This window comes from Gadus macrocephalus, chromosome 16, assembly GCF_031168955.1.
Source record: "Gadus macrocephalus chromosome 16, ASM3116895v1".
Taxonomy (NCBI): domain Eukaryota; kingdom Metazoa; phylum Chordata; class Actinopteri; order Gadiformes; family Gadidae; genus Gadus; species Gadus macrocephalus.
Genome location: NC_082397.1, coordinates 22995734 through 23023256, shown reverse-complemented (window position 1 = coordinate 23023256; position 27523 = coordinate 22995734). Strand labels below are relative to the sequence as shown.

At 44.6% G+C, this 27523-nt stretch overlaps 3 protein-coding genes and 1 long non-coding RNA gene across 4 annotated transcripts in view; 3 read left to right on the top strand and 1 right to left on the bottom strand.

The window, feature by feature from the left end:
* Positions 1 to 27523, top strand: part of LOC132473984 (uncharacterized) — a 397093-nt gene that overhangs the window by 314000 nt on the left and 55570 nt on the right. The gene's annotated exons all lie outside the window — the stretch shown is intronic.
* Positions 1551 to 5355, top strand: LOC132474365 (mRNA decay activator protein ZFP36-like). The gene is made up of 2 exons (XM_060075004.1): positions 1551 to 1730; positions 2724 to 5355. Exons 1-2 carry the CDS (start codon positions 1608 to 1610, stop codon positions 3993 to 3995), a joined length of 1395 nt encoding a protein of 464 aa, XP_059930987.1. The 5' UTR covers positions 1551 to 1607; the 3' UTR covers positions 3996 to 5355.
* trappc6bl (trafficking protein particle complex subunit 6B, like) lies at positions 9711 to 15052 on the bottom strand. Its single transcript, XM_060074408.1, has 7 exons — positions 14952 to 15052; positions 14607 to 14704; positions 13951 to 14018; positions 13190 to 13307; positions 12674 to 12757; positions 12343 to 12436; positions 9711 to 10376 (listed from the first exon to the last, which is right to left on the bottom strand). Exons 2-7 carry the CDS (start codon positions 14700 to 14702, stop codon positions 10345 to 10347), a joined length of 492 nt encoding a protein of 163 aa, XP_059930391.1. The 5' UTR covers positions 14703 to 14704; positions 14952 to 15052; the 3' UTR covers positions 9711 to 10344.
* On the top strand, positions 15007 to 17997 carry bloc1s3 (biogenesis of lysosomal organelles complex-1, subunit 3). The gene is made up of 5 exons (XM_060074407.1): positions 15007 to 15120; positions 15295 to 15419; positions 15704 to 15905; positions 16361 to 16461; positions 17301 to 17997. Exons 2-5 carry the CDS (start codon positions 15297 to 15299, stop codon positions 17484 to 17486), a joined length of 612 nt encoding a protein of 203 aa, XP_059930390.1. The 5' UTR covers positions 15007 to 15120; positions 15295 to 15296; the 3' UTR covers positions 17487 to 17997.

The window sequence follows — 27523 nt, the reverse complement described above, 5'->3', positions numbered from 1 at the left end:
ACACTTGTTTCCAAATCTTAAAGCTATTCTGCAAACCGTCGCTTCTCTTTTTGTAGTTAATCCAATATTGATTGTATGCTATAAATGTTCACAGCCTTACTTTGGTGAAAGGTTAGGGTTCTGCTTGATAGTTGAACATGTGCACAGAGATCCACAGACAGAGAACAACAAAACGTAACATTTTATTTTCCTTAAAAAACAATACAGTGAAAGCATTTATAAATGTGACAGAATAGTGGAAGCCATCTTTTTTTTCCCCCAAACTAATCAATCACAACAAGTGTGTTCTCTCTATTTTGAGAACTTCCAAAAGACACAACAGGCTACATTGATGAAACTATATCGATACTATTGGGATCACATCATTACCATGCGTTATACAGACAATCAAATACCCCCCCCCACCCCCATACCCACAAACCCGCACACATAGGCCTATACACATATACATAAAATGTATGTTAATGTTGGGTTGCCATTTTGTGTCTGCTTGGCACTGGTCATCGTGTAGCCTTATTTGTGACCCTGGGTCCTGGGTCCAAGACTAACGACAGCCAGGTTGTTTATTTTGGCTCCAGTCTGGGACCCGGTATGCAGTCTCTACTGGGATTCAAGGTGTGACAATTTCAGCCGTGACAGTTCTTTGCGCGCGTCTTCTCAGGTCAGATTGTCATTTACCATTTCTCCACTGTGGTGGAAGCTTTGACACGTTTGCTACTGAATCAAAGGCTTCACTTTGAACTCCTCGCGTCTCTCCTCCTAACTGTCTCTCCTCCTACCTGTCTCTCCTCATACCTGTCTGTTGCTGACTGTCAGTGTGTCTCCAGCTTCCTTCTGATCTCTCTGCATTTGTTTCTATTCACTCTTCCCTCCAATCGTGCTCTTATCTAGTATCTCATTCACATCTGATAATGTATCTGGCTAACACAGACTAAAGGACAACATGTAGCCTACCTCTTGGCTGGCTATCCTTGTTACTTTGTGGCGGCATTTGTTATTTGTCCTTGGATTGATAACTGTGGCATGATGCTATTATGAGTTATACACATGAAATAAGCTCCTGTCTGCTTACACATACAAAAACTAGAGGGCATATTCTGATCATATATATATATATATATATATATATATATATATATATATATATATATATATATATATATATGTATATATATGTATATATGTATATATATATATATATATTATTACCACTGTTTTATTTTTATTTTATTATTTTTTTATATTTTTTATATAATTTACTATTGTGTACTATTGTACTATTGTGTTTACTATTCTATGCTGCTACTTATCTTTTACATATTTTTATTTTTACTTATATTATTTACTTTATCTTGTATGTTGCTGCTATGTGGCTGTTGAGGAACCAAGCTTGAGAATTTTTTTCTACAATAAGATGAAATGCAAGTGATTCTGATTCTGATTCTGAAATGAATGGCGCTAAATATATAAAAATGGCCTCGCCGCCTCGGTCCGTGTTCGAACGGGGCGTGGCTAACGGCCGGGGGCGTGGCTAACAGCGTGTTGCTCGGTTTTAAAGCCGCACGTGGCCGAGGCGGCTCGGCTCAGGAGGACACTTCTTTAAACATATGCCCGCAGCAGCGCTTTGGATCACTGCCGCGGGGCCGCCTGGGACAAACTCACGGATAATAAACAACATGCCGTCGTTTCCATTCAGCCAGCTTGTAGACGTGGAGGACACCATGTGCCAGGTAAAGTTATTTAAAGAGATAGCAGCGGTAGTTCAGAAAGTTTGACGCCGTCCGTACTAGTTCCTAGCTACTAGTTAGCTAGCTACGGCTAACTTTTTTTCTGCAGGTTGTTTATTTTCAAGTGTGTGTGGCTGATGTTAAACTTAAGAGGCTTGCCGATTTACTAAACTACTTCGTGTTTTGTTTGGTTTGGATTTCTTTAAAACGAGCAAGGGAACTTTTATCTACTTGGTAACAAAATTGACGCAGTGTGTTGTGATTCATGAAGTGGGCCCCTAATACATTACAGAGCCTTTAATTAGCTGTAGACCAGATCCCAACACTGGTATACAGCCGTTCAAATCTATAGACTAGATCCAAATACTGTTATACAGCCGTTCATATTTGTCGACCAGAACCCAATACTACTACTCAGCCGTTATATATGTAGACCAGATCCCAATGAGATCACACTGCCGTTCATATCTGTAGACCAGATCCCATTGAGATCACACTGCCGTTCATATCTTTAGGCCAGTTCCCAATGAGATCACACTGCCGGGGCCGTAGTGTGTCACAGCAGGCCTACCTCTTGCTTCCTGGTCCCTGTTCCTTACAGCGGCCGCTGGAACAGCAGCACTTGGTACCATAGTGCTCATGCGCCATGTGATGGCTTTTTAAACTTGTTGTGTGTTGATCGTGGTTCAAGTTGTCAAATTCAATCAACATTTTTTAACCATCAAAGTTGTTAAGTGAAAAAAATCTTCCCTCCCATGAACATTGCCCTGGCCTACTAGAGGCCAGCTGACATGAGAATAAAGCTTGTTGTTCCAAGTCACCCTACTCGGACCCAATCCCATCTAGTAACACTCTGTAGACGCCCCGATCTATAAAATAAAATAAAAAATAAACAAAATGTTTGGGTACAAAATCCATTTTAGAAGGTTAATTACTTCTGGGGATAAACTAATGTTCTCAATGCTGACTTTTTGTTTTTTTTCCCTCTTGCAGCAGCTGTTGAACCTTGACCTCAGGGATCAGAACAGTGCCCCGATACCCCTCAGCCTGGCCATGAAAACGGCCGGCTACATCGGCCAGCAGTGCAACAGTGCCCATTTCTCCTCCTCTCCTTCCTCCCTCTCTCAGCATTCTGAGTTAATGGACGCCTTCCTGCCTTCCAACCACTGGTGCCAGAAGCCGGACAGCCCCCAGCCTCCAGAGCAGCCCACCTCGATCCAGTGGGCAAGGTCGCGGTTCTGGGTAGAGCGCTCTCTGAGCATGGTTGAAACCAGCAGTGCAGGGGGGCCTCTGGGCTGGCCCTACCTGGGTGCCGGCAGGTCCCCTTCTCTAAGCACTAGCCCCACCTTGCCTTCATCCTCCTCTGCCTCCTCCCTGCTGTCCATCGCCTCCAACTCATCTGGCTCGTCGTCTTCGCGCTACAAGACCGAACTGTGCCGCTCCTTTGCCGAGAGTAGCGTGTGCAAATATGGCAACAAGTGCCAGTTTGCCCACGGGCTGGATGAGCTGCGTGACCTCAACAGACATCCCAAGTACAAAACGGAGCCTTGTCGCACGTTCCACACCATCGGCTTCTGCCCCTATGGGATCCGCTGCCACTTTGTCCACAACAACGAGGACGACCTGGAGCAGCCGCACCCTCGCTCGTCCTCCACGTCCTCCACCCCCTGCGGCCTCTCCCAGCCTGGCTCCTTTCGCTCCGGCCGACCTCCTCTTCTCAGGCAGAGCTTCAGCTTTGCCGGCTTCCCCTCCGCCCCCCACCTGCAGCAAGCCCTCCCCACCCTCCCACCGCCTTCCCTAGGGTCCTTCCTGCGGGCTCCCCCTTCTGCTGCACCTCCCTCCTGTAGCGACATCACAGAGCTCCTCTCCCACGCCCTACTGGAGATGGACTCTGCCTTCGAGGCGTCTGCCTCGAAGGCAGAGCAGCACCTCCACCCACAGCAGGCCCCTCCGGTGGGCCCGGCCTCCTCCTCAGACCCCCGTGCCCACTTCCTGCCCTCCCCCGACTCCGGCTGCTCCCTGAACGGGTTCTCCCCGGCCACCTCACCCTCCCTGCGTCAGAGTCCGTGCGTGACAGCGGAGGGGTTTGTGGGCCCCCTGGGCCCGCGCTCCCTCTCCTCCACCTCCCTGTCAGAGCCGGAACACGAAGGCGGCAGCAGCTCGGCCAGCTCCCTCAGCGGCTCCGACGGTGGGGACGCCAACGCCCGGCGCCTGACGGTGTTCAGTCAGCTTTCTGTCCCCGAGGACATGGCCGAGTATGTCGTGTAGTGCTTGACCGCACACGGACAATAATACAGACTTTTGATGTCACACCCTCTGTCTTGCCCAACACACTTATAAGCTCCTTCAGTCCACGTCATGCCTACCGTGGTCACACTTTGGAATAATCACACTTTTTTTTTTATGTCACAAACAACCCTGTGATGACATCACATGATTGGGAATGGGGGGTTGCTGGGTGGAATGAGTACGGCTGTACTCATTTTTAGTGTGACCAAGATGATGTGAAATATTTTGTAATGGATAAATGCCTAAAAGATGCATATTTATTAGTGCTAGCACATGACGCATTTATAATTGTTGATCACATAAGTTTTGGTGATTGCACTCCAGCCACGCAAATAAATTTCCATTTTTTTTTTTTAAATCAAATCCATAATTATATCTAAAAGTTTCAACGCCAAAGATCCAGAACTATTTGAGGCCAAACTCGATGTGTATTGTTGGATTCCCTCCCCAACCATAACCACAGCGCTGTGAATATCAAAAATATATATATAAATAGTGAAGTCAGTTCTGTCCCAACCGCACAGATGTAAGGAGCCGTCTATTCTGTCTAGTATTTGGACAACAGGCCTTAAACCAGAATGTTGCATTTTCGTATGAAATGACGTGCCTTTAGTGTTATGAAGCAGTCCACACTTCAGTTGGGAGTGTTTACCCGTTAATCCGATGGGCTGTCGGCTACTGGCTGGGCCATCGAAGGGGGCCAGAATGGGTACTTCTAATGGAAGATTGCATGCATTAGTGTTTTTTGCCATTTTTAGAGCTGTGTCAGTGTTTTGTAGGGTGTATTTGTAAGCTTGATAGATATTCCTCCTGTGCTTGTGATGTTTAGATCTAGGCAGGCCTCTTTCCGACCAAAAGTATCTCCCCCATATTTTGGCACAACTCTGTAGTTGACTGCTGTTAAATATTCCATTGTTTCTGCAACATTGTTCTCAAAGCGTATATGAATTTAAGAGCACACCCCTTTTACCAATGCACAAACCTGACCACAACCGTGTAAATGGGGCCCCGGGTTTCCTGCCTTACAGAGTAGGATCCTGAATGTGTTGAGTTTAGGAAACATTACATTTTTTTAGACGTGTTATCTAGTTGTGTTAAGCTTGTGATGTTAGTTCTGAGAGCAGATTCTTTGCCATTACGGGTCTATTTAAAAAAGGCTTATTCACCATCCTTGTTTGAGGCCTGTTTAGTCATTAAAAACGTGATAATCTTAGTAAATTAAGTTCTTTAAATTATTTTAACATATTTATAGAGGACTTCAAGTTGTATCAAGGTTAAGTTTAATATATTTGGGATTTTCTTATGCTTTTTGTACCAGAAATAAAGTTTTTTTTCTTTTACAAATGGTTTCCATGTTCTGAGTTTCATTGCTGCATTGATTCTTAGCTCGTACAAGTCTGTTTCACTCGGCTAAAGCTCTCAAGTATTCCAAATTGTCATTTATATTATTTTGGTTTTGTATTTAGGAACTAAAATCCTTTACGGCCAATTCCATAGTTCGGGTTTTAGTTTCCTGTCATTTCTAATAAATGTTGCATGTCCAAGCATTTTCTTAGAGAGCAAGAGGGAGTAATCAGAAAGTTATGAAATGTTGTTTAATTTTGAAAGTCAAGCAAATGTTAAATATTAAACTTTTAATGGATGTAACGCCGTCCTTAATATATTTGCATTTATATCCAATTGAAAGATTTAAAAGAAATGTAGGCATCTATCGGAACATTAACCATTGACGCAAACTTGTGATGTCCCTCAAATTATCAAACTAATTTCTTCATTCAAGAGATTCTTTTAATGCTCCAGAGTTCAAATGTGGTGCTCTTCGGCAAGTGCACTGCAGTGCTTATCTATACAATAATCAAATGTATTGTAAAAGTTGGTCTTAATCTTTTCCCCCGTCCTTGCTTTCACCAAAGACCTAACTGATGGTGGGTGTGGCCACAGATCTAAGCTTCAAGTACAGGCCTAGGAGTTGCCACTGAAGCACAGCGGCTGGCCGATTGGTCACTGAAGTGTGTGTAGTACTAGTGATGCCATGAGATCGGAAGCCTTTTGTTTGGGGTTTTAATCTCAAATCCCATGCAGCCTGCTCTCTGCACCACTTTCTCTTGTTAGTTTATTCCTGGGAAACTAGGGCTAATAACGGCAATTTCAATTGATAACAACTTGACTTGTTGGGGTTTTATAATAACTGATTTTAGGTAATAGATGTATTTTGTGGTTCACATAAGTAAACCACTATTGTAACTTACTTAGCTTTGAATGAAATAATGTCAAATAGGTGAACCAGTTATTGCTATTCAAGGAAACAGCTAATAAATGACTTCCATCGATCAAACTTGTCCAAATAAGGTTATTTAGTCAGGTGGGTGCAGATGCTTCTCACCTTACAACTACCAAGCACAGAGAAGCAGTTCTACCCCTAGATATGTCCTACACCACGAGCCTCCCCCGTTTGTGACATACAAAAACATGAATTAGTGTTTCTATAGCAATGCCGTAACCATGCCTACAACTCAAAGGAAGAACACCGAACTGCTAAGGATGCGTGCTCACGGTTGACTCTTGAAGAATTTCCATGCCTCTCTGTTTTCCGCCACTCTCACTCTGTCTTCAGACACAAACGCTCAGTCATTCTCGTATTGTCACTGTTACAATAAGATGGGCTGGCTGTTTGTGAGTGGGCACTGGCTGGGAACGAGTTAAAGGGACTCGGAGAGAGGGAGAGGGATGAGAGAGAGGTGCATTGTGATAGACATTCTCCCACAGTTGTGCCCTGTGGGACAGAGGAGCGGCAGGCAGATGGCTGTATTCAGTTGCACCATAGGTCAGCATACGCTCCCCAGAGACGACTTCTTGCACTATTGCCCTGTGAAGCATGAGGCAGGGGCACAGAAAATAAAGTTGTGAGGGTTAAGTAGAAAGGAAGAGTTCGGGGGAGGGTGGTGTAGCTTAATGCATCTTCACGAAAATAGTTTTTCACTGGAAACTTTCCCCTCGTTCAGTTTCACTGTAGCAGCGCTGGATTGGCTCATCATTAAGATATTGGCCGGCATGGTGTTTATAAAAGGTGCTGGGTATGGAGGATGTCCTTTAGGTGTTTTATCATTGTTGCGGACACAAACCTGGCCGGCGACGTCAGGGGATGCACAGTTACAATGTACAAAATGATTAATATGGACAACACTCACAAGACATCTAGAGATAGTGGTAGGGACATATGTCTTCAATAGAAACACGGACCGATGTTGTACACAGAAAGATTCTGAGCTATTACACTTTGTAGATCAATTATATAGGCCTATTTAGTCTCCCCACAGAGATAAAAAGCATGTCCACTATAGCAACAAAGTTGGTGCACAAATAAACTGCCCTAAAATGTTGGTCCATTATGGGCGCTACTATAATAATGCCCGAAGCATGTGTAAAAGTAAAGACCAATACACAAGCCATGTTTCCAACCACATTCAAATTAAAAGAACAGGAGACCTATTATGCTTCAACATTCTTTTAAATGAATTGCATTTAAGAAATTACATTAGAATGAAATTAAAATCTAAGATGATAATATTTTTTTGTGTCTTCCTCCCAAGAAAATATTACTAAATGTAGAGGAATCTTTTCACTGTTGTAAAACCCTGATCAATAGAGCCTGTGTCTCTCGGTACAAAAGACGTTCCGTGTCTGCTCTATGGATGCTGTACCTGAATTGTGAGTGAAACGTTTAAGAGAATGAATATTACTTTTCCTTTTTTACCATCAACTTCTCTACCTCTTAACTCCTAGTCTTACCCCTCCCCCCTCTCCCCTGCCTGTCCCATCACCCTTCCCCCTCCCCAGCCTGCCAGCAAGTCCTCTTTATGAGTGGATTGGCCACATTGTGATGCAGGATAGTGGAGGTGGGATTTTGTAGTGGTGATGGGGGGGCGGCGGGGGGGGTTGCGTGTAGGGCTATGCAGTGCTCAACAGCTGTTGCTCTCATTCTACACCCATCCCTCCCCCTTACAGCCCCTCACCCAGGCCCCAGCTTTTCTCTCACTCCAACGGTCGGAGTATTTGCGGGTCTCGGAGTGTCTAAAGGGTTAGGCTTGGTTAGAGGCAGGGCCACAGAGTGTCTTAGAGGCAGTCTACAGCAGAGCACCCTCTTTATTCTCCCCCATTCTCTCCATCCCCCAACCCCCCAATTTACCTCGTTCTCTTTAAGCACTCTCCCTTTGTGCTCTTACTCCTGCTCCCCCCCCCCCTTCCTCTCTCTCTCTCTCTCTCTCTCTCTCTCTCTCTCTCTCTCTCCTCTCTCTGTCTATCTCTCGCTCCCCTCCCTTGTCTGTCTCTTCTTTGCAACTTCTTCAACCTTTTTCCCCCTCAACCCCACCTTCTCATTCCTTTAAATTCTGGTCTGAATCTCTTATCCTCTCCATCCGTAATCCACCACCGTGCTGCACTATTCAGCATCCTCCCCTATTTCCCTTTTCAACTTCTTTAAAAGTTCTCATTCTTAGTAACATTGGGCTTGATATTAAATTGTTTTGAACACTCACTCAAAGGAATTAGCTGCCTGCCCATTCATGCAAGCATCCTAATTATTCTCCCTCCTGCCTCGGCTGCCTTCATTTGTCCTTTATCCATACTGTCTGGGGTTAGAACGAATTTCCAGAGGGATGGACTTAAGGTTATATTGTGGGGGATGTTCAAACTCTCTAGTTTAAAAAACCTCACCGTTAAATTTTTGTTCACTATTGGGCTATTCAAAGTTATAAACATTGGAATAAGTGTTATTCTATTACATTTGATTACACGATTGGGATAAAAACAGGATGTCCGTTTGGTGAAATTTCTAATGCAACCACTGTAACACATCTGTCATCACATGAAGGAGAAGATAATGAAGTCAGTTATGAAGGAAAGAGGTATTAGAGTAACCTTAGCTCTAGAGGGCCTACCTAAATTACTCCTGCGTCTGGTGTTAGCACAGCAAAACAGATTACTATTGTGGCTAGATGTGCAATATTAATAATATAACAATCTACTTATTGTAATAAGATCAATGCTATTCCAGAAATATAGGTAGGTCTATGTGCCTTTGAGATATACACAATACATCAGTTCAACTAATATGTTTGATGTCATGCCACATGAAAAATACTATTAAATAAATTAATAAGAACTACATAATAATAGAATTTGGCAGATCAAAGTGCTTTTATAGCAAATACAATGCTTCAAGTTTTGAATCATTGACTGCGTGAAATAAGTTTTAATTTCCGTCTCTTGGAGAATGAACGAGATAAAAAACAAAGGAATGTTTAAACATGGATGGTTTTAGAAAAACACGAATAAACAAGCAAATAACTCTAAAAGACAAATGTTTCCCTCTAGTGGTAAAAGGTTATAATTACACCTTTCATGGACATCCTTTGATCGTTTATACCTTACTATACAGATGTTCCATGCAACTGTTCGAATCGAATCGAAAATCGAATTCCTGAAAAACCTTTCCTGACCATTTACATTTTATTACAAATGACAATGAATTCACATCTATGCACAAAAATAATCCCTAGAAAGCTCCTTACTCTTCATCTGTGAGTGCGTGAGTGTGTTTGTTGATGCCTTTGGAGGAAAGATTCTTACTCAGGTTTTATATTTTTAATCATTTGTATTCTAGACTCCAACCTTGCATTACATAAACTCCACAAGGCCAGTGTCTTAGTTTTAATAAAATTATATAAAAAAAATACCCTAATAATAGGGTCATATCAATATTGTATTATTTCAACTATGACATGATGGGAAGGAAGGAAGGGACTTGTTCCCATCAGACCGGGCTCCAGACCGGTTACAAGTCCCAGCACCAACACTGAACCTATACACCCACACTCTCTAAAGGACTAACCACAGCTACAGACGCACAACAAACCTCTGTGAACACACTAAGTAAAGAATCCTCTTGGGTAAACAGTGTAAAACAAGAAAACCAGAAAAGTAGCGACCGAGGTTGACATTCACATTGCTGAGCACCTCGGCCCCGCCCAAAGACAACCCATCCAGGGGGTCCCGCTGACGAGGGGAGAATCACTTCACATGTCCACGTAGAACACGTCTGCCTCACTGCCAAGTCAGACCGGCCATAAGCACTGAGTCCATTAGGCTCTGTAGAGTGTTTAGCTAAGCCGGCTGGAGATGGCTTGTTCTTTCAGGGCCCTAACTTGAAATTTGTCAACTTCTTGACCAGTGGACAAAAACCCCAATGTCTTTTTAGTTGTTTTCAGAATGGTGCCAGAGCTCTCGATGCGTGTGGTTTATTTCTCCAGAGGGCAACACGGGACTCTGGTCATAACTTTTGGATAACCACTTGGAACTTACCTGTCAATGGAAACAACAGAAGATCAATGGACACAATTAGGTCAAATCAAATAAATTCATAACCAGACATTCACAAGCTGGCAGATGCAAATTAATGATACATTTCAAACTAGATGAAGATTCACATTTCTCCTCCCACAGCACTTGGAGATCGGCTATGGTGGCATATCGCTGCTAAAAGTCGTGAGCAAAAACTTTGTCCACACACACTACTTACACACTATTGCGTAGGGATCGACCGATACAGATTTTTTAGGGCCGATACGATACCGATATTTTTTCATCAGCCTTAGCCGATACGCCGATACCGATTTTCTTGAGCCGATATTTAGAGCCGATATTTAGAGCCGATACTGCTTTTGCTCCCTCAATCATAAAAATTGCACTGATAACAAATGTTACAAGTCTCAATTTAAAAAAAGGAACATTTATTGAACTTCAATATAAAAAACTATATTTAACAAATAGTAAAAACAGGTGAGGTAGAACAAGTAAGAATAAGTAGATGGACAATATTTAACAAATATTAAAAACAGGTGAGTTAGAACAAGTTAAAAAAAATAAAAAAAACTTACCGATACACGTAAAAAACGCGAATATCGGCCGATAATATCAGCCGACCGATATATCGGTCGATCCCTACTATTGCGCACAAAACATTATTGCAAGCAGTATAAATTCACTCACGCTCATTATTATATCGGGAGAGCAATAATAAAGCCTGTGAGGAACGATTAATTGAGCGCCTACATGAAGTGAAGCAGCATGCAATTAACGCCCCCCGTGCACAAAAATTGTTTTCCTGCTTGCTCCAATGTTTTTCTCCTCACGCAATGGTTTTCTTTCTGATACTAAGTGGGCGCGGCCAGCAATGGCCATTGTATACCTAAACGGGATTGGTTGCTCTAACCTATCACGTTTAGACATTGATTTTTCTGTTTGCAAAGAAACAGCCTGGGGAAATCCATGCAACGAGCATTTACATTACTGTGGTAATAATATTATAAATACAGACATATAAAAACAGTGAAGCGATGGCTTATTAGACTGCATTATATGATCGCTCCCTTACCATTACACAAAATATCTACAGCAAGGCAATGCAGTATTTTTCGGGATCAGCATTTAACGTTTATATCTCCTGGTCTGTTGATATTCTACGTACTCAAGTTTTGCCAATCTTCAAGGCTGACTATGGTTCACTGTGCCTGATGGTCCTACTTTAATTCATGACAGGCATAGTAATATTTTTTGTTAACGGCAACTGCAAGCTGCCTGATTGCTCTCAAAAGCGTGTTCTGAGACGCCAGCTCTTGAGCATTCTCTTGGTTAAATGTCAGCTTGCTTCATGTTACCCAAGTGATCATCCAAGCACTTCAAGAGGGGTTTGCTTGTCCAGCAACACGAAACCAATCACATTAAGAGACACAAAGGCCATCGCTGGCTCAGCCCACCTAATGCCAATAGAAGACCGCAGCACTAGGAGAAAATATATCAGAGCGAGGAGAGAAGGCCTCCAAGCGAGCAGGACTTGGAGGCCTTTGCGAGCACGAGAGCAAAGACTGCATTTATACGCACAGCAGCATCAGTCTCATGCTGCTTCACCTTAAACTCAATGATCATTTTCTCCTCATTTTCTCCTCAGGCTATATTACAGCTCTCACCTGCAGAGAAATATTGCTTTAAAATGCAGTAAAGTGCACACGATATCTGTTGTGCACGGATGTGTTAGTTGTATGCGCACGCAAAGCCATTTTGGCTCGCCATTTTGAGCAGTGATGAACCACCATAATCTCTAAAGATGTAAACATGTTTCACCCAACTAAATAATTCTGAACCAGAGCCAGAGGCCAATACATCATCACAGTGAATCGGTGTTGCCTGCAAGGACAGTGGGCCCACTCTGCCTGAAGCCACACCAACCCCCATGGAACCTAACCCTCTACCTGATGTGGAGGCTACTTACAGGAAGGCATCAGAGAGACTTCGGCGGTCACCACGCTCTCTAGACCCAGGTTGGAGAGCGCTCCCCTCACCAAACCGCATGAATACGCCAGGTACTGCACAGAGGACCCACAGAAGAGATGTATAGGGACAAAGTTAAAGCCTGGCTGTATTGATGAGTATGGGTCAGGATAGATGCCATTGTGGCGACTAATTTAAATAGTGGCTGGCTGTGTGTGTGTGTGTGTGTGTGTGTGTGTGTGTGTGTGTGTGTGTGTGTGTGTGTGTGTGTGTGTGTGTGTGTGTGTGTGTGTGTGTGTGTGTGTGTGTGTGTGTGTGTGTGTGTGTACAACCTTGGGGGCCTCTTCCAGATACTGTTTGCCACTTGAGAGTTGAGTCAACAGAACAAACTTGTTGTCCTGGAGCACATAGGTCCCCTGCCAGGGGCCATTCAGTAGTTATTACACAGTGTAAACAGTCTCTAAATGGTAAATGGACATCATTTATACAACTTACCTAACCAGTGGCAACTCAAAGCGCTTCACAATGTTGCCTTACACTCACCCATTCACACACACATTCACACACCGACGGCGAAAGCCAGCTCGTCAGGAGCAGTGAGAGTGAAGTGTCTTGCTCAGGGACACCTCGACATGTTAGGAGGAGCCGGGGATCGAACTAGCAACCTTCCGGTTACCAGCCAATCCGCTCTACCTCTTGAGCCACATGCCACTCTATGCAGAAGATACATTGAGCTCCTTTTTGATCGATACCCTGGTCAACGTCTTTTGTGTGGTGAACACAGAATTGAACTTATCTGCACAGAATGGCACGCGATTATTGTGTTTTCTTCAGTGGGTTAGATTCACCTGGTGGTTGGTTCGGAGGTTGTCAATCTGCTTCCTGAAGACCTGCGTCCAAAAGTCTTTACAGATGAACTTCATCATGTCCAACTCGTCCTTAAAGCTGGGGGAGTCCCTGGTCATCCTGGCATTAGAGAACCAGTGATTCAGAGGTCAGATCAACAATTAAACGGTTGATATCAGGCTTTTTCGACTTGCTTTAGACTGTTATATGACGTATGTATATATGTTTTATGACTGCTAAGCTAGAAAAATGCAAGTCTGAACCAGGGGGAGTATTCGTGCCCACCGAGAACGCCTTGCCAAAAGTGTGTGAAATGGCTCGTTTGCGCTCAAATACCTCCGTAATAGTGTGACACACGGTCAGAATGTGCAGTGGGCGGTGCTGAAGTGCAGAAGTCGCGCCCCCCGGCTTCCCGCAATGTTTACAACTTCTCGGGGGGGGGGGGGATTTTCCAACACAGAACACAGCGTTCCAACAATTGCGACAGAGTGAGCATGCTGACCAATCACAGCAGAGTGGGCTACTTGGGAGGGGGGCCTTAAAGCGACATTATACAAATCTGAATGTTTTTGAAAGACGGTGAAATCGTTTTTTGCAGAAATTAACAGTGTGAGAATAATAAGGGGTATTTCTAACATACAGGCATGTAATCCTATTCTAGTAGTACCCCAAATGCAATTATTAACCCTAAAAAAGCATGATATGCACAACACATTTAGACCCTATATGCAGGGCACAGGAACCAAAAATAATCAAACAGTACCTTTCAATGAGTCCCTGTCCAACTCTGAATCCCATGCCTTCCAGGATGGAGACACATACAGCTCGGTCCTGAACGAAAGGACATATGCAGGGAAACAAACAGAGATTCAAATAAAACAGGACTCATTGGCAGGACTTTCTATGTCTGTTGAGACAAGATTAGAGGGATCCTTTACAAAGCATAAGTGACTTGAAAGCCTGGCAAAAAACAAAACAAAATAGAACTTTTGTGGAGTCTAGATCTATGAATGACCAATTAAGACTCACTCAGACAGATCTTCTTGGGTCATTTAGGATCACGACAGGTTGCAGTACAAAATGGAAGTGAACCTCAGTGTGGACAGGTAAAGAGACTGTGGAACATCTAAACACCAAGTAGTGTATCACGATGAGGATGCAGGACTGAAGATCAACTATTGTTGGTTGGCCTCAGTGTTTATTATTATTTATGTATGTCTACTGTGTATTCTGTGAATGATATGGACAATTATTTTTTGTCCAAAACTAAGTGTGCGTCTACAGCATGAAGGGTAGCTAAATACTCCCAACTTTTTACTAGACAGAACGATGATGTGGAAATGATACGGGGCAGAAGAGAGTAGTGTAACTTAAGACGAACAGAGTCACGTTAACAGTGGTTAAACGGTTCACCATTACCTTGCTATCAAGCTCTCCTTTACTGGAGCGCTGCTCCTTGTAAACATGGCTCACCATCTCCATGTGGAGAAAGTCGAAAAGGACCTCGTCTGCCATGTCTGAAACATATACAGGTATAGAGACAGGTTAATTTAGTGTCCGGAGCATCCCCTAGCCAGAGCAGACACGACTCACGTTAGCATCCAGCTAACAGAAAGAGGCTGAGATCCACGAGTGATAACGACATTTTGAGATACAATGGAATGAAAACAATCGGATCAATATAATGATTACATATTGGATAAACTAATATAGATCTTTAGAGTTGTTCACTCAAATGCATTGTTACAGCCACTTGCTTGCTACCTTTCAGATGTTTCTTTTCCGGCTGTCTGTCGCCCAATGACTGCACGTTACGTCATTATACCACGTGGCCATTGTGTTGGCGAGTTCAGCGCAACTGAATCGGATTGGCTGAGGACCTCCGAGTGGACTTCCTGCTTTATCATGTGATTTGTGGGTTTGCAGTGAAGAGGTATTTGCTTCTATTTTTCTCTAGACTCACTGTATCAATTGACCATAGCGTCAGCCTACAAATCAACTCTCTGCTGTGTAAACGTGCACGCTAGTAGAAGTCCTACTGCTGTCCAAATTGGACTACAGGTTGTGTTTGCATTAAAGACTAATCTGAGAACTTGTTCCTGTGCAGTGATGTCCAACAGATATCAGATCGTGGTGCAGGGCGAGGCGTCAGAGACAGACTCTGATGATGAGGTGTACATCACCTCCCTGCCGGCAGCTGCCCAGGCTGCTGCTGCTGCTGCTGGAGCCAAGGTGACGGAAACGTGCTCGAGTGTCTGTTTAGGATTATGACAGTTACAAGAGACTTTGACACATGATTTGTCATTATGAGTTAACATTGTTGATTTATTCCACGTTGCTTTAGGATCTCTCTTGATTCCTCTCAGTATGGTGTATAGGAAAAAGCCCATGATGCATTCTGATGTACAAGCCCTGATGGAGTTCTGTTGACCAATCGAACTCAGTGATTTATTATTCAATTGTTTGCGTTTATATATAAACTGAGAATTGATTTGTATCTAATGTGATGGATTCAGGTCCCCGGCGAGGCCTCTGAGACGGACAGTGAGGGCGAGCTGGATCAGCCTAAGGGACAACCGATTGGTGTTTCTCCAGCAGGGAGCTATGACAACGTTCAGATACTTAGGAGAGACCTGCCTCCCCTCATAGTGGTCAGAGACCACCCTGACATCCAGTCGGTAGTGGAAGATAGATGGAGCCCTGTTCACAGACCCCACGGTGAGGAACTACACAATCATTATCCCTTCATGTACCATGTTTTGCGTGCATATGAGCACCACTCATGCCCACCTAAACCTACATTGTAAATCAAACGGGAACAATTGTGCCAATGACCAAACATTTTATGTTTTTGATTTACACTTCTGCACTCTTGGGGTTAAATCTTTATTGATGAATGCACTTATTTTAAGTCGCTTCGGACGAAAAGCATTAGCTTAATCCATATAGTGTTGTGAAGGAATATTGTAAACACTAACGATAGCATGAACATTGAACATTTGAACCCACGGTAGTATTGTGAATGCACCACAATATGCATTCAATACAATGCATTCACAATACTAACGTGGTTGCAAATGGTCATGTTATCATTATTGTTTAGGTTATACCTTTTCTCTTAATTTTGTGTTTTGCCTGGCTATTAATTGTTGTTGTTGTTATTGATGTTCTAGGGGACACCCTGTTGCAGCAGAAGCTGCAGGAGTCTAACAGCCGCCTGTGTGCCGATGTGGCGCAGACGCTGCGGCAGGTCTACGGCAACGCCAGCCGAGAGGTAAGGCTGTGAGCATCCTACGTTCTGACCATCTCCGTCCTCTGTTCTGGACATGTGTTTATAGTGTGATGTTGGCTCCCACAAGATATTCATCAAACAAAAGAACAAAAAGTGCATTTATTGGTAAGTTTGTGAAATGTATGTATTTACATTGACTACATGGGTTCGTTACACAACTGTCTTAAAAGGACACAGTCAACAAGGTAAAGAATATCACCTTCAACTCTTAACTTGCAGGAGTATCTACCTTTACAGTTTGAACTAATATTTTACCCAGGGTGTCCGCGCATCCTTAAAAGTCTTAAAAAGTTTCTAAATTTAAGGCCTTAAAAAGTCTTCAATTCATGTTTCTAAATTTAAGGCCTTAAAAAGTCTTAAATTCGTTAGAAATGTCATATGGTGGTCTTAAATACTGTAACTCAAGGACTTAAATTTGTCGGGGCGGGACTATTTATTTATTAATTTTTCTCGTGGGACATTTCAGGCTTCTTTCTTGCTAGCTGCATATATAAACGATTATCTGCGTGCTTGCTAGCTAGTCTGCGACAATGGGTAGGTGCAAATTCAAGGACAGTTGGCTGGAAGACGTCCGTTTCCGAAGTTGGCTCGCGTCTGTTGCCAACCCCCACCATTGCGTGTTTTAGGTCTTAAATTTCATTCAAGGTGGTATTAAAAAGGTCTTAAAAAGTCTTAAATTTGTCTTGCTGAAACCTTCAGATACCCTGATTTTACCATATACCACCTACACCCCCCCATCCCCATCCCCATGATATATGTTTAATGGGGTTTTAATTGTCAGTTCCTTTGTATTGACCTGATCCCACGTATCGTTGTGGTAGGTACGCAGTGCCACCGTTCAGCTCAACACATCCCAGGCGGCTATCATCAACGCCTCCCACAGCATCAGACTCATCCTGGACGACCTGAAGGCTGTTTCTGAGAAGATTGATAGTATCACCAGCTGCCACCTGCTGCCAGACATCCACATGGGCCCACCTGCGGCCAGCATAGCCCAAGGACCATGAGGGGAGATCCAAGCAAATTTAATATGTTAAGCCGTTTTATATTATTCAGTATTCATTTATAATAACATGTATTTAGATCTCGGCATACGAGACAAGCTCCTTATTTGTGTACACTATATATATATTTGCTAAAGGAATAAATGGTGAAAAGCAGAATAATCTTTCCATTATTTCAATTATTAACCAGATATCTTCTAAAAAGTTATACATTAACCTTATGTCATGAATTTATTCATGATAAACTGATCTAAAAGTCAAAGGAAGGAATATAAATAAATGTTGCAATGCACTGATATTGCCAGATTTTTTAAATCCATATCAGATTGATGCTGATGTTTTGATTATAATATAACACAATGCTATTTTGTTATATTAGTATTACGTATAGCACTGCATATAGTACTGCATATATATGCAGTTGGGTGTTATTTTGCTAGGTTGTTATTAACTGTTTGCTATGTTGCTATGAACAAAGACCAATGCTGAAGGATTAAACTACTATGACTCGGTGCATGGTCTAAGGCTTCCATCCACTGAAGATCCGCCCGGTTCTTTTCGTTTCAGTGTCATCCGTGTTTACAAAATATATGTACACCGCCATCATCAGTAGGAGGTTCAACGCAGTGGCCACGACGCCTATCATTGTGCAGACGTGATCAAAGTCTGTATCACAGCAGCCCATGTCCTCCTCATCATCAGTCGAGGTCACCGCTGTCTCAGCAGGCACACGCGCAGGGTCCCCCATCTAGGTAAATGTAATCAGAGATATCGAGAGCAGCCGGTTAATGTGGCTTTGCTTATAATGGTAAATTAATATTAGTTAAAAGACAAAAAGAATGCCTGATGTATTTACTTAATCCTACCACCGGGGGATGCTGTGGCAAGGGAAGAAGAGATCTATTCTATTCTACTTTTAACGCTATTTCCTTCCTTGTTTATCTGCATATTGCTACACTTTGTACTTCCAAAAAAGCTCTTCAAATTAACTTGTTACAAGCACAGTACATGAATATGATAACCTACATAAACTTTGAACATTTAAACAATAAACCTTTGACTTGTTGAGCCGTAGACAGAACAAAAAGATACCTCAATAATATCCTCAGCCATATTTATCTGTTTTTCTTGGGTCTCCACTGGTGAAGATAAGGCTTCCATTTTTCCACTTTTCAAGTAAACGCCTTCAGACTTTATTGACTTGAGGTCCCAGTTGTAGAAATGTCTTCTGAACGGAAGAGTGTAAAGGGCTGGTCAGCTGCACCCTTCTATTTCTGAGTTAGGCCATTTATAGCTGTGTGTGTGTGTTTGTGTGTTTGTGTGTATGTGTGTATGTGTGTGTGTGTGTGTGTGTGTGTGTGTGTGTGTGTGTGTGTGTGTGTGTGTGTGTGTGTGTGTGTGTGTGTGTGTTATCACTGTCAGACAATTTAATAGGACTACAACCATGTTGTAGCTGCCCAACTGCCCTAACCTTTTTAATAGTTGGTGTTTAAAAGTGTGTAAACTATGATATAGATTATGTAATTTTGGAATTCTATTTAGACAAATTGTCCTACTCCTTCTCCTCCCTCAGAGGTTGTGACAAAAGGGATTCAATTCTTTATCTTGCTCATCTCGCTGTCTGAGGTATTGGCCCATTAAGTGTCTGAAATAGTCCCTCTCTACCCACCCCTGTGTTCTGTATACCATGGTGTGGCCCTAGTGTGCTCTTTCTATCCCTACAGATCTGGTTACACTTGGTATGAAGGGGACTTCAATCTGATGCTATCAAAAACATTTGGCTCAACATTTGGCACATTTCAGCTCTCTCTTTGGAAACCACAGTGGACATTTATTGTGGGCCTCTCTCTGTTTCTAATTTCCACATGCACTGTTCCTTTAAGTTGATATTAAATATACCAGTCCAGTAATCCTACTTGCCCTGCCACATCACAGGACCTGTCTATGTGCACCTGTTATTCATGTAAGGACTATACGAAACACATCAGATACAGAAAACACTAATATAATCTATGACGCGGGACAAATACATAATTTGTAGTCCTTGCTGTTGTGCTTTCAAATCACTTTGAAACGTTTGAAACCCAATTGAGGTGATAATGAACGATAAAATGTTTCTTAAGGTGCTTTAGATTTATATATTCAAATAGATCTACAGATATTTTCCGACCTCCCCTTAGACACAAAGTACCATGACGATTTCTGAGTATCTGTTGAGAATATTGAGATGTTATGTTGGTTATTCACTTCATACATTTTTTTATTTATTCTAAACCCTAACTCATATTTATTACCAACACTCAACCTACATGTATTTATTACTAATCCTTACCCTACCAATATTACTAACCTTAACCCTTAATAACTACTAACCCTGACCCTTAGAATTTATTATAAGTAGAAATGGTGGGGAAAAAAATAGCCCTGTAAAATTTTAAGGGAAAAACTGAAGACCACTGACCTTTATTAATTTGTATTACAAAAAATATTATTTTTTGGTTATTTTGACTTAGCTCTGTTTAAATGAAAGCCATAATTTAATTTACACTACAAAAATGAAAATCACAACTTCTCAAGGTGAGATTCAGTTAATGTCAATATTGGGTTTGGTTATAAAACAAAATTGTGCTTTGGTGATGCAAGAGCAAATCACATGTTTTCATTCCATTTGCATTACACATTGACCCAGGTGCATCTGGCGTTGCATAGCATATCTGCAATAACCTTGAACAAATCTAAGTTAGTTGGACTTTTTCTTCAGCTTGGGCGAACACGTGATCAGATTGTCACACTCCATAGTCATTAAAGGGACACTGTGTATGAATTACTCCCATCTTGTGGTACAATTATATATATCATTCAAACAAATTGTGCTCTCTTTTTCAAATGTGCGTTGCAACCCGGTCGCAATACTACTGTTGGCGGTATGTGTCAAGAATCTTTGACAACATGTCATCCAATACTACCTCGTCAAGTTTTCTTTCGGGTGATGAGGTACGTTATTTCAATTCATTCAATCATCAGTGTGAGCATGTATGAGTAATTACTCCACGAGCAAGATAGTGAATTGTGTTGCCATGTTTGTATTGTTTTTTACTGGTAACATTACTATGTCCTAGTCAAGAATATGGAATTATTTCAGAACTGGACATACAACCAAAACATTTTTTATTTGTTTATTTTCCGTTGTGCATGCATTGTCAGAGAACCTCATCATTAGGTGATTCAACGGTAGGGAGAGGAAGGGGGGGGGGGGGGGACAGAGAAGCAGTGGATCAGTGGGAGGTAGTATATGGCTGTGGGGGGGGACGTGCAACGTCTGGCCTGCAGGGGGAGGTAGGGGACGGTTGGGAGCACACCGGATTGGCTGGGGGGGTTGGACCTGGTTGCGAGCAGGTGCCCGCGATCAGGTCCAATCAGGGAATGTGTACTTATGGGCCTGCTTTGTGTTGCAGTAGAGGATTGTCACCTGGGAGAGGTGTAACCTGGGAGAGGTGTAACCTGGGAGAGGTGTAACCTGGGAGAGGTGTAACCTGGGAGAGGTGTAACCTGGGAGAGGTGTAACCTGTGAGAGAGAGATCCAGAGACTGTGCTCAACACCAACGGAACCAGGAAGCGCATGGATCGTGTCTTATGATTTAGTTTGGAGCATGTCTTATGTTTGATTCACAAAATAAACGAGTTCCCAACAAAGGGACGAAGGAAACTGGTCTCCCCGCGCTCATTGACCTGCTACAATGGCATGAAATGCAACACTTATTCAATCAAACATAGCCTATGCTGCTATCCACCAACGATGCTGTTTAGGCTTATGCCGCCTATGTAATGAATTACAAAACCAAGCAATGAGGAAGGCTTGTAATTTAGACAGTCACATAGAGTGGCGAAGTCAAGCCTCTTCCGATAGAGCCCATGGGACCTATGAGATCGAAAAATATGGGTTTCAATGGAGAGAAAGTAATAATCTTCTGGTCCCAGTTTTTATATGCCCTGGATTACACATATGTTGTTTGTAGATTTAAATGATAATTTTTCATGTTAAGAATTCGACCGTTCATTGTCCAATTGTTCAGTTTGTCTGGTTCAGACTACACGATTCTCAGATATTCCACCACGATTTAACATGCCACACTATACGATCACAGAGCCAGGAAATCGGGCCCTGTCTTGTCGGAAGACTGGCCACACTACAAGATTCGAGGGTGCGATGCTCTCTACTTTGTATCATTCACGTTTGCAAGATATTTAGAAAATCTAAGGCTTAGAACTGACATAAATGTTTCTTCAATTTTTGTCATAAAGGTTCCAGTAGTTTTTATATCTGCTCAATGCAGCAACTCCTCGCAGTAGTTGCGTTGCGCGTGACATGCGCAATACAAAGTACTCGCGGCAACAACATAGCCTAGCAACAGAGCGTCAACAATGGATCCCGAGTACCTAGCACTAGGTGTTGCAGGTGAAGGTGCATAGAAGAATACACAGAGTCGGGCTGTGTCTCTTAGTAACATGTATTGAACGAGTTGGCACATAACAGGACTGACGCGTGTTGACTGCCCGAGTCCATACACACACAAGCCCACCAGAGGAAGATGTCGGCTTGCATAACATTGCCCTACAACATCTCCCTTCCTTTAGTATAACACAATACCAAACAATAACATGGATAGTATCAGTCATTAGAACATTAGTGCTCATATCCACATATCAAAATAGTGCAATAGAAATAGTGTATAAAGACGAGACAGTAAGTCAAGATGAACCAGGACCTTTGCAGAACTATAACCACAAAATAGCAGTATCAAAGCATGCACAAAACAACCGAATAAGAACATTCGAAGTGACCATCTTTTCTCTTATTTTTTTTTTCTCTTATTTTTTTAAACAATAATCCACTGTCCCGCATGTGTGTGTGTGTGTGTGCGCCTGTGTGTGCGAGCGTGTGTCAGTCTCAGCTCAGTGTATGACCTAAAGGTCAAGTCTTTCCGGACGCTTAATATGCCTCCCGCTCCGGGAGAAGGCCCTGTAAGGCATGGCATGGTGTGGACACCCGTGAGGGAGATGGCGGTGACCTCGGGGCTGATAACCTTGGAGACATCGCAGGGCTGCTGACGACTTCCTCTGCATTGCCCCCGCCTGCATGGCCCCCGTCAGCTGCACCCGCGCCCACAGGCTGCTCAGGTGGCTGTTCTTCGTGAGCTGCTGGCTGTGGAGGGGCAACCACTGCTGGTCGGAGATCGATCCTGTTGCGACGATACGCGGTTCACTCCACGTTGACGAGATAGGACCGCGGTCTCACCTGCTGCAAGCATACACCTCTCCTCCATCAGCCCGTTCTGTCACCCGGGAGTGGTTTCATCCCAGCTCCGGCAGATCCCTCGCAGACCTGTCGTAAGTCAGCTTCGCTGCCTGAAGCTTTACTCTCAGCTTGTCTGTAACTCCAGTGGTGACCTGAGGCTCTAGCTGCTGGTCGGCCACAGGGAGAAGAGTTCTCAGCCTCCTTGACATCAGTCGCTGTGCTGGGCTGCAGTGCATGCCCTCAGTGGGCGTGTTCCTCCTGTGCAGAAAAGCCTTCCAGGGGTCCTCGTCGGCACCGTCTGCTTTTCTGCATAGGCTCTTCGCAATCTTCACTGCAGACTCTGCCTTGCCATTAGCCTTTGGGTGTCTCGGGGAGGACATGACATGTTCGAGGCCCCACTCCCTCGCAAACGCCCGAAACCCTCCACAGTCAAACTGACCTCCACAGTCTGAAATGACCCGGTCAGGGATGCCGTACCTTGCAAACTGCGCCTTGCACCTTCTGATGGCCGTACTAGCTGACAGGTCTGGAAGTAGATCGATCTCCCGGAAGTCAGAATAGTGATCCACCATGAGCAGGAAATCCTGCCTTGCGTAGCTGAAAAGGTCCATGCTCACCAGCTGCCAGGGACGTGTGGGGAGCGGGTGTGACATCATACTCTCCTTCTGTTGCTCGTGTGCATACTCATTACACACTGAACACTGTTGTACATAGTCTTTGATTTCTCCCTGCATGTTTGGCCAGTAGAGAGTTTTGCGGGCCTGTCTGAAATAAGCCTCACCGCCCACGTGGTTGTAGTGGATCCGTCTCAGCATCTCGGGGCGCATAGATTTCGGAATGATGACTCACTGGCTCCTAAAAAGCACACCGTCCTGTGCACTTATTTCATCTCTGATGGCCCAGTAATCTCTGATGGCCATGGGGCTCCCCATTTGTGTTCTGGCCATCCGCCCAGCACGACAGACTTCAGTGTTTGAAGACACACATCCTCCTCTGTGTGTTTCCATATCTGTGCGAGTCGTTGGCAAGTGACGTTGAGGTAGTCTGCTTGCTGAATGGCTGCTGCGTCACACTGCTCCTGCTGCATGCTGCAGACCATTTCACATCTGTACTGAATGTCCATTCTCTGTGGCGGGGTGGGGGCCCTGCTGAGCGTGTCACTTATGTACATTTCAGGGCCTGGCTTGTACACCACTGTGAGGCAATAGTTCTGAAGTGTAAGGAGCATGCTCTGCAGGCGCACTGAGAAGGGGCTTAGAGAAGATTGACACTAGCGGGCGGTGGTCGGTCTCTGCAGTCACATCGGCCCTCCCATATAGGTAGTAGTGGAAGCGTTGACACGCGAATACTATGCTCAGGCACTCCTTCTCGATATGTGCATAGTTTTTCTCCGTCTGGTTTAGCGCTCGGGAGGCGAACGCGACCGGCTGCCCCCCCTGAAGCAGGCAGCAGCCCAACCCGGTCTGACTGGAGTCACTCTCTATGGTGACTGGCTTGCTGACATCATAATAACGTAGTACTGGCACCGCCGTGACCAGCGTCTTGATCTCCTTCATAGCAGCATCATGTTTGGCAACCAGTGCCACGGCACCTCTTTGTCCAGCAACCTTCTCAGCGGTTCACACACCTCTGAGAAGCGGGGCATGAACCTCGAAAAGTAGTTAACGAAGCCGACACACCGCTGAACGCCTTTTGCATCCATGGGGTTTGGCATGTCGAGGACCGCCCTGACCTTCTCAGGGTCAGCTTTGAGGCCCTCCGCCGACAGTACGTGGCCGTGGAAGCGGACCTCCCTCACACGAAACTGCAGCTTTTTTATGCTCTGTCCATGATAGCAATGAGGTTTGCGTCGTGGTCTTGTACAGCCTCCTCTGCTGTGTCCCCACAGCGGATGACAAGGATGTCATCCACTATAGGCTCAATCCCTTTCAAACCGGCCAGCAGCTCATGTTGTTTCCTCTGGTATAGCTCCGGTGCGACTGACACACCGAAAGGGAGCTTCAGCCATCGCTTTCTACCCCACGGCGTCCAGAACGTTGTCATCAGGCTGCTCTCCACATCCAGGCGACACTGCAGGAATGCGTCGCACGTGTCCACCAGGGTCAAGACGCGTGCCTTTGGCAGCGTGTATAGCACCTCATCTAAAGCGGGCATGAGGTAATGGGACCTCTTCAGGGCTCGGTTAAGGGGCTTAGGGTCGATACAAAGCCTCAATTCGTCTGGCTTCTTCACTATGACTAGATTGCTTATCCAGTCCGTGGGCTGAGTGGTTAAGTGTCCATCCTTTTCATACTGGTCCAGCTGCGCCTTAACAGCCGCCTTGAGGGCCACCGGGACATTCCTTGGTGCGCACTGTACGGGCACAACAGTGCCGTCCAACACGAAGTGAGTATCACCCGGCAGTGACTCAACTGGGCTGGTGAACACGTCATTGTAAGTTTTAATAAGACAGTCTCTGGTCAGCTCACCTGCCTTGCAGTGCTCCACTTTGTTCTGCTCTTCGGGAATGGTGAAACGCATCAGGCCCAGTCTCTCGCATGTCTCCCCTGAAAGCATGAAAGACTGGTGCACACAAAAAAAACCTCAAAATCCAGTCTGTGTGTCTTGCCCTTTATGACACACTGTGTGCTGTACACGCCCATTGAGCTCATCCACTCACTGTTGTAAAGCCTCAGTCTGGTGAGACTTTTCTGAAGAGGAGATCTAGGTGCCAGTCTCATCTTGTCTTTCATGCTCATCACGTTGCATGTGGCTCCAGAGTCAAGCTGGCACCTCTGGACCCCTCTGCGGAGTGGCAGGTTTACAAACCACTTTTTCCTTTGAGTGTTCACAGCCCCCAAGCTCTCCGCCGTGTACACATCTCTCTCATCACGGTCGTGGTCCTCCGGGTCCCCCAGCGGCGGGTCATCCACAGCGTTCAACTGACGTGCTTGCTGGCCTCCTTTCATGCATACTTTGGCAAAGTGATTAGCAATGCCGCACAATCGACATGTCTTTCCAAATGAAGGGGCACAGGTCTCGCCCCCGTCTGTGTGGTGTGCCACAGTACTTGCATCCACCTGTGCCTCTCTGTGGCTGTGCAGATGTGCTGGCGGACTCTGATGGCCTGCCGGTAGGTCTCCGTCCTGGTCGCTGTCCATATGCTACATTGATGCTCTCCCCAGGCACAGAGCTGCTAAGTGACATGGATTTTAACTTATTGTCCAACACCTCCACTGCACGGCCAATGTCAATAGCCCCCTCCAACTTAAGGTCCTTTTCTCTTGGCATGCGTCGTCTGGCACCCTCATCAGTTATCCCAGAATAAGCCTGTCCCCTATGAGCTCATCTCTTAAAGCTCAATATTCACATGTGGCAGCTTTCTCTCTCAGTCTTGTGACAAAAGCATCCACCGACTGTCCATCCTCTTGTTTAAGGTTTCCAAAAACATACCTCTCAAAGATCACATTTTTGCTGGGTGTCAAGTATTGCCCCAGTTTGTCGAGTATTGCGTCTTTCTGCTCTTCCTCCGTGAGTCCCAGATTGTGCTTGTAAACATGGTGGCAATCCTTCCCCGTTAGCCTCCTGAGCGTTGCTGCCTGCACCGGCTCCTCTGCCTTGTCGATCCCGGTCGCAAGCAGATAATCCTCAAACTCTGAACGAAACTTAGCCCAGTGGCAGTGAAGATCCCCAGTCATCTTCATGGGCTCCGGTGGCGGATTGTTTGAAGCCATCTTCCCCGCGCGGCGCTAACGCTAACAGGCTAACTGAAATTTCTAACTACGTCTAGCAAAACCAATAAACGCACACTGTTCCATTGACAGACAACGTAGGACACACTGGGTTCCAAAACCACTTCTGACACCATGTTGCAGGTGAAGGTGCATAGAATACATGGAGTCGGGCTTTGTCTCTTATTAGTAACATGTATTGAACGAGTTGGCACTTGTTGACTGCCCGAGTCTATACACACACAAGCCCACCAGAGGGAGCTGTCGGCTTGCATAACACTACCTTACAACACTAGGCATTATGCTGGCAGTTTGAGGTTTATAATAGGTTATGATAGCTATTAGCACGTCAACAGCTGTTGGCTCCAAACAACCGGGTAGGGCCTCGTCTCGTCGCCGACCCTTCAAAATTCGTTGCAGACAAATTTGCGAGTCGTACACGATTTTGAAAGGTCGGCGACGAGACGAGGTCTTGTAATGTGACATGCTTGCGATCTGCGATGTTTTCGCCTGCGACGTTCGAAAACCCCACGACGAAAAGTTTGTCATGTCAGAATTTTTTGGGGAATCGCATGACGTGTCCATTGTTGAAATGAGGGAACCCCGCCCCCATTTGTGTGAAGGAACCCCACGAACAGCTGGAGCTCATGCTCAGTGTTTACCAACTGACTTCACTGCACTACACTGAGTACACAGTAACTACTACAAAGATGAATACGATCAATAGCAAGAAGAAGAATGCTAATAAAGAAAACAAGAGAAAATGGAACAACATAACGGCAACAACTTTGGTTGAAATGTGGCAGCAACGACCCTGTATTTTCGACGTGTCCACAAAGGAGTTCCACGGTAGGGTGAAGGGATGCAGCCTGGTGAGAATAAGCCGACGCCCTTGACCTACCCGGTAAGTTTGGAGCCAACAGCTGTTGACGTGCTAATAGCTATCATAACCATAAACCTCAAACCGCCAGCATAATGCCTAGGTACTCGGGATCCATTGTTGACGCTCTGTTGCTAGGCTACGTTGTTGCTGC

Coding starts and splice junctions, on each gene's coding strand:
- bloc1s3 (XM_060074407.1), top strand. CDS start 15,297: ATGTCCAACAGATATCAGATCGTGGTGCAGGGCGAGGCGTCAGAGACA. Junction 15,420..15,703: donor CTGCTGCTGCTGGAGCCAAG/GTGACGGAAACG, acceptor TGATGGATTCAG/GTCCCCGGCGAGGCCTCTGA. Junction 16,462..17,300: donor ACGGCAACGCCAGCCGAGAG/GTAAGGCTGTGA, acceptor TCGTTGTGGTAG/GTACGCAGTGCCACCGTTCA.
- LOC132474365 (XM_060075004.1), top strand. CDS start 1,608: ATGCCCGCAGCAGCGCTTTGGATCACTGCCGCGGGGCCGCCTGGGACA. Junction 1,731..2,723: donor TGGAGGACACCATGTGCCAG/GTAAAGTTATTT, acceptor CTCTTGCAGCAG/CTGTTGAACCTTGACCTCAG.
- trappc6bl (XM_060074408.1), bottom strand. CDS start 14,702: ATGGCAGACGAGGTCCTTTTCGACTTTCTCCACATGGAGATGGTGAGC. Junction 12,758..13,189: donor ACCTCCGAACCAACCACCAG/GTGAATCTAACC, acceptor GGCCCCTGGCAG/GGGACCTATGTGCTCCAGGA. Junction 10,377..12,342: donor AGTCTCTCTGATGCCTTCCT/GTAAGTAGCCTC, acceptor TTCCATTGACAG/GTAAGTTCCAAGTGGTTATC.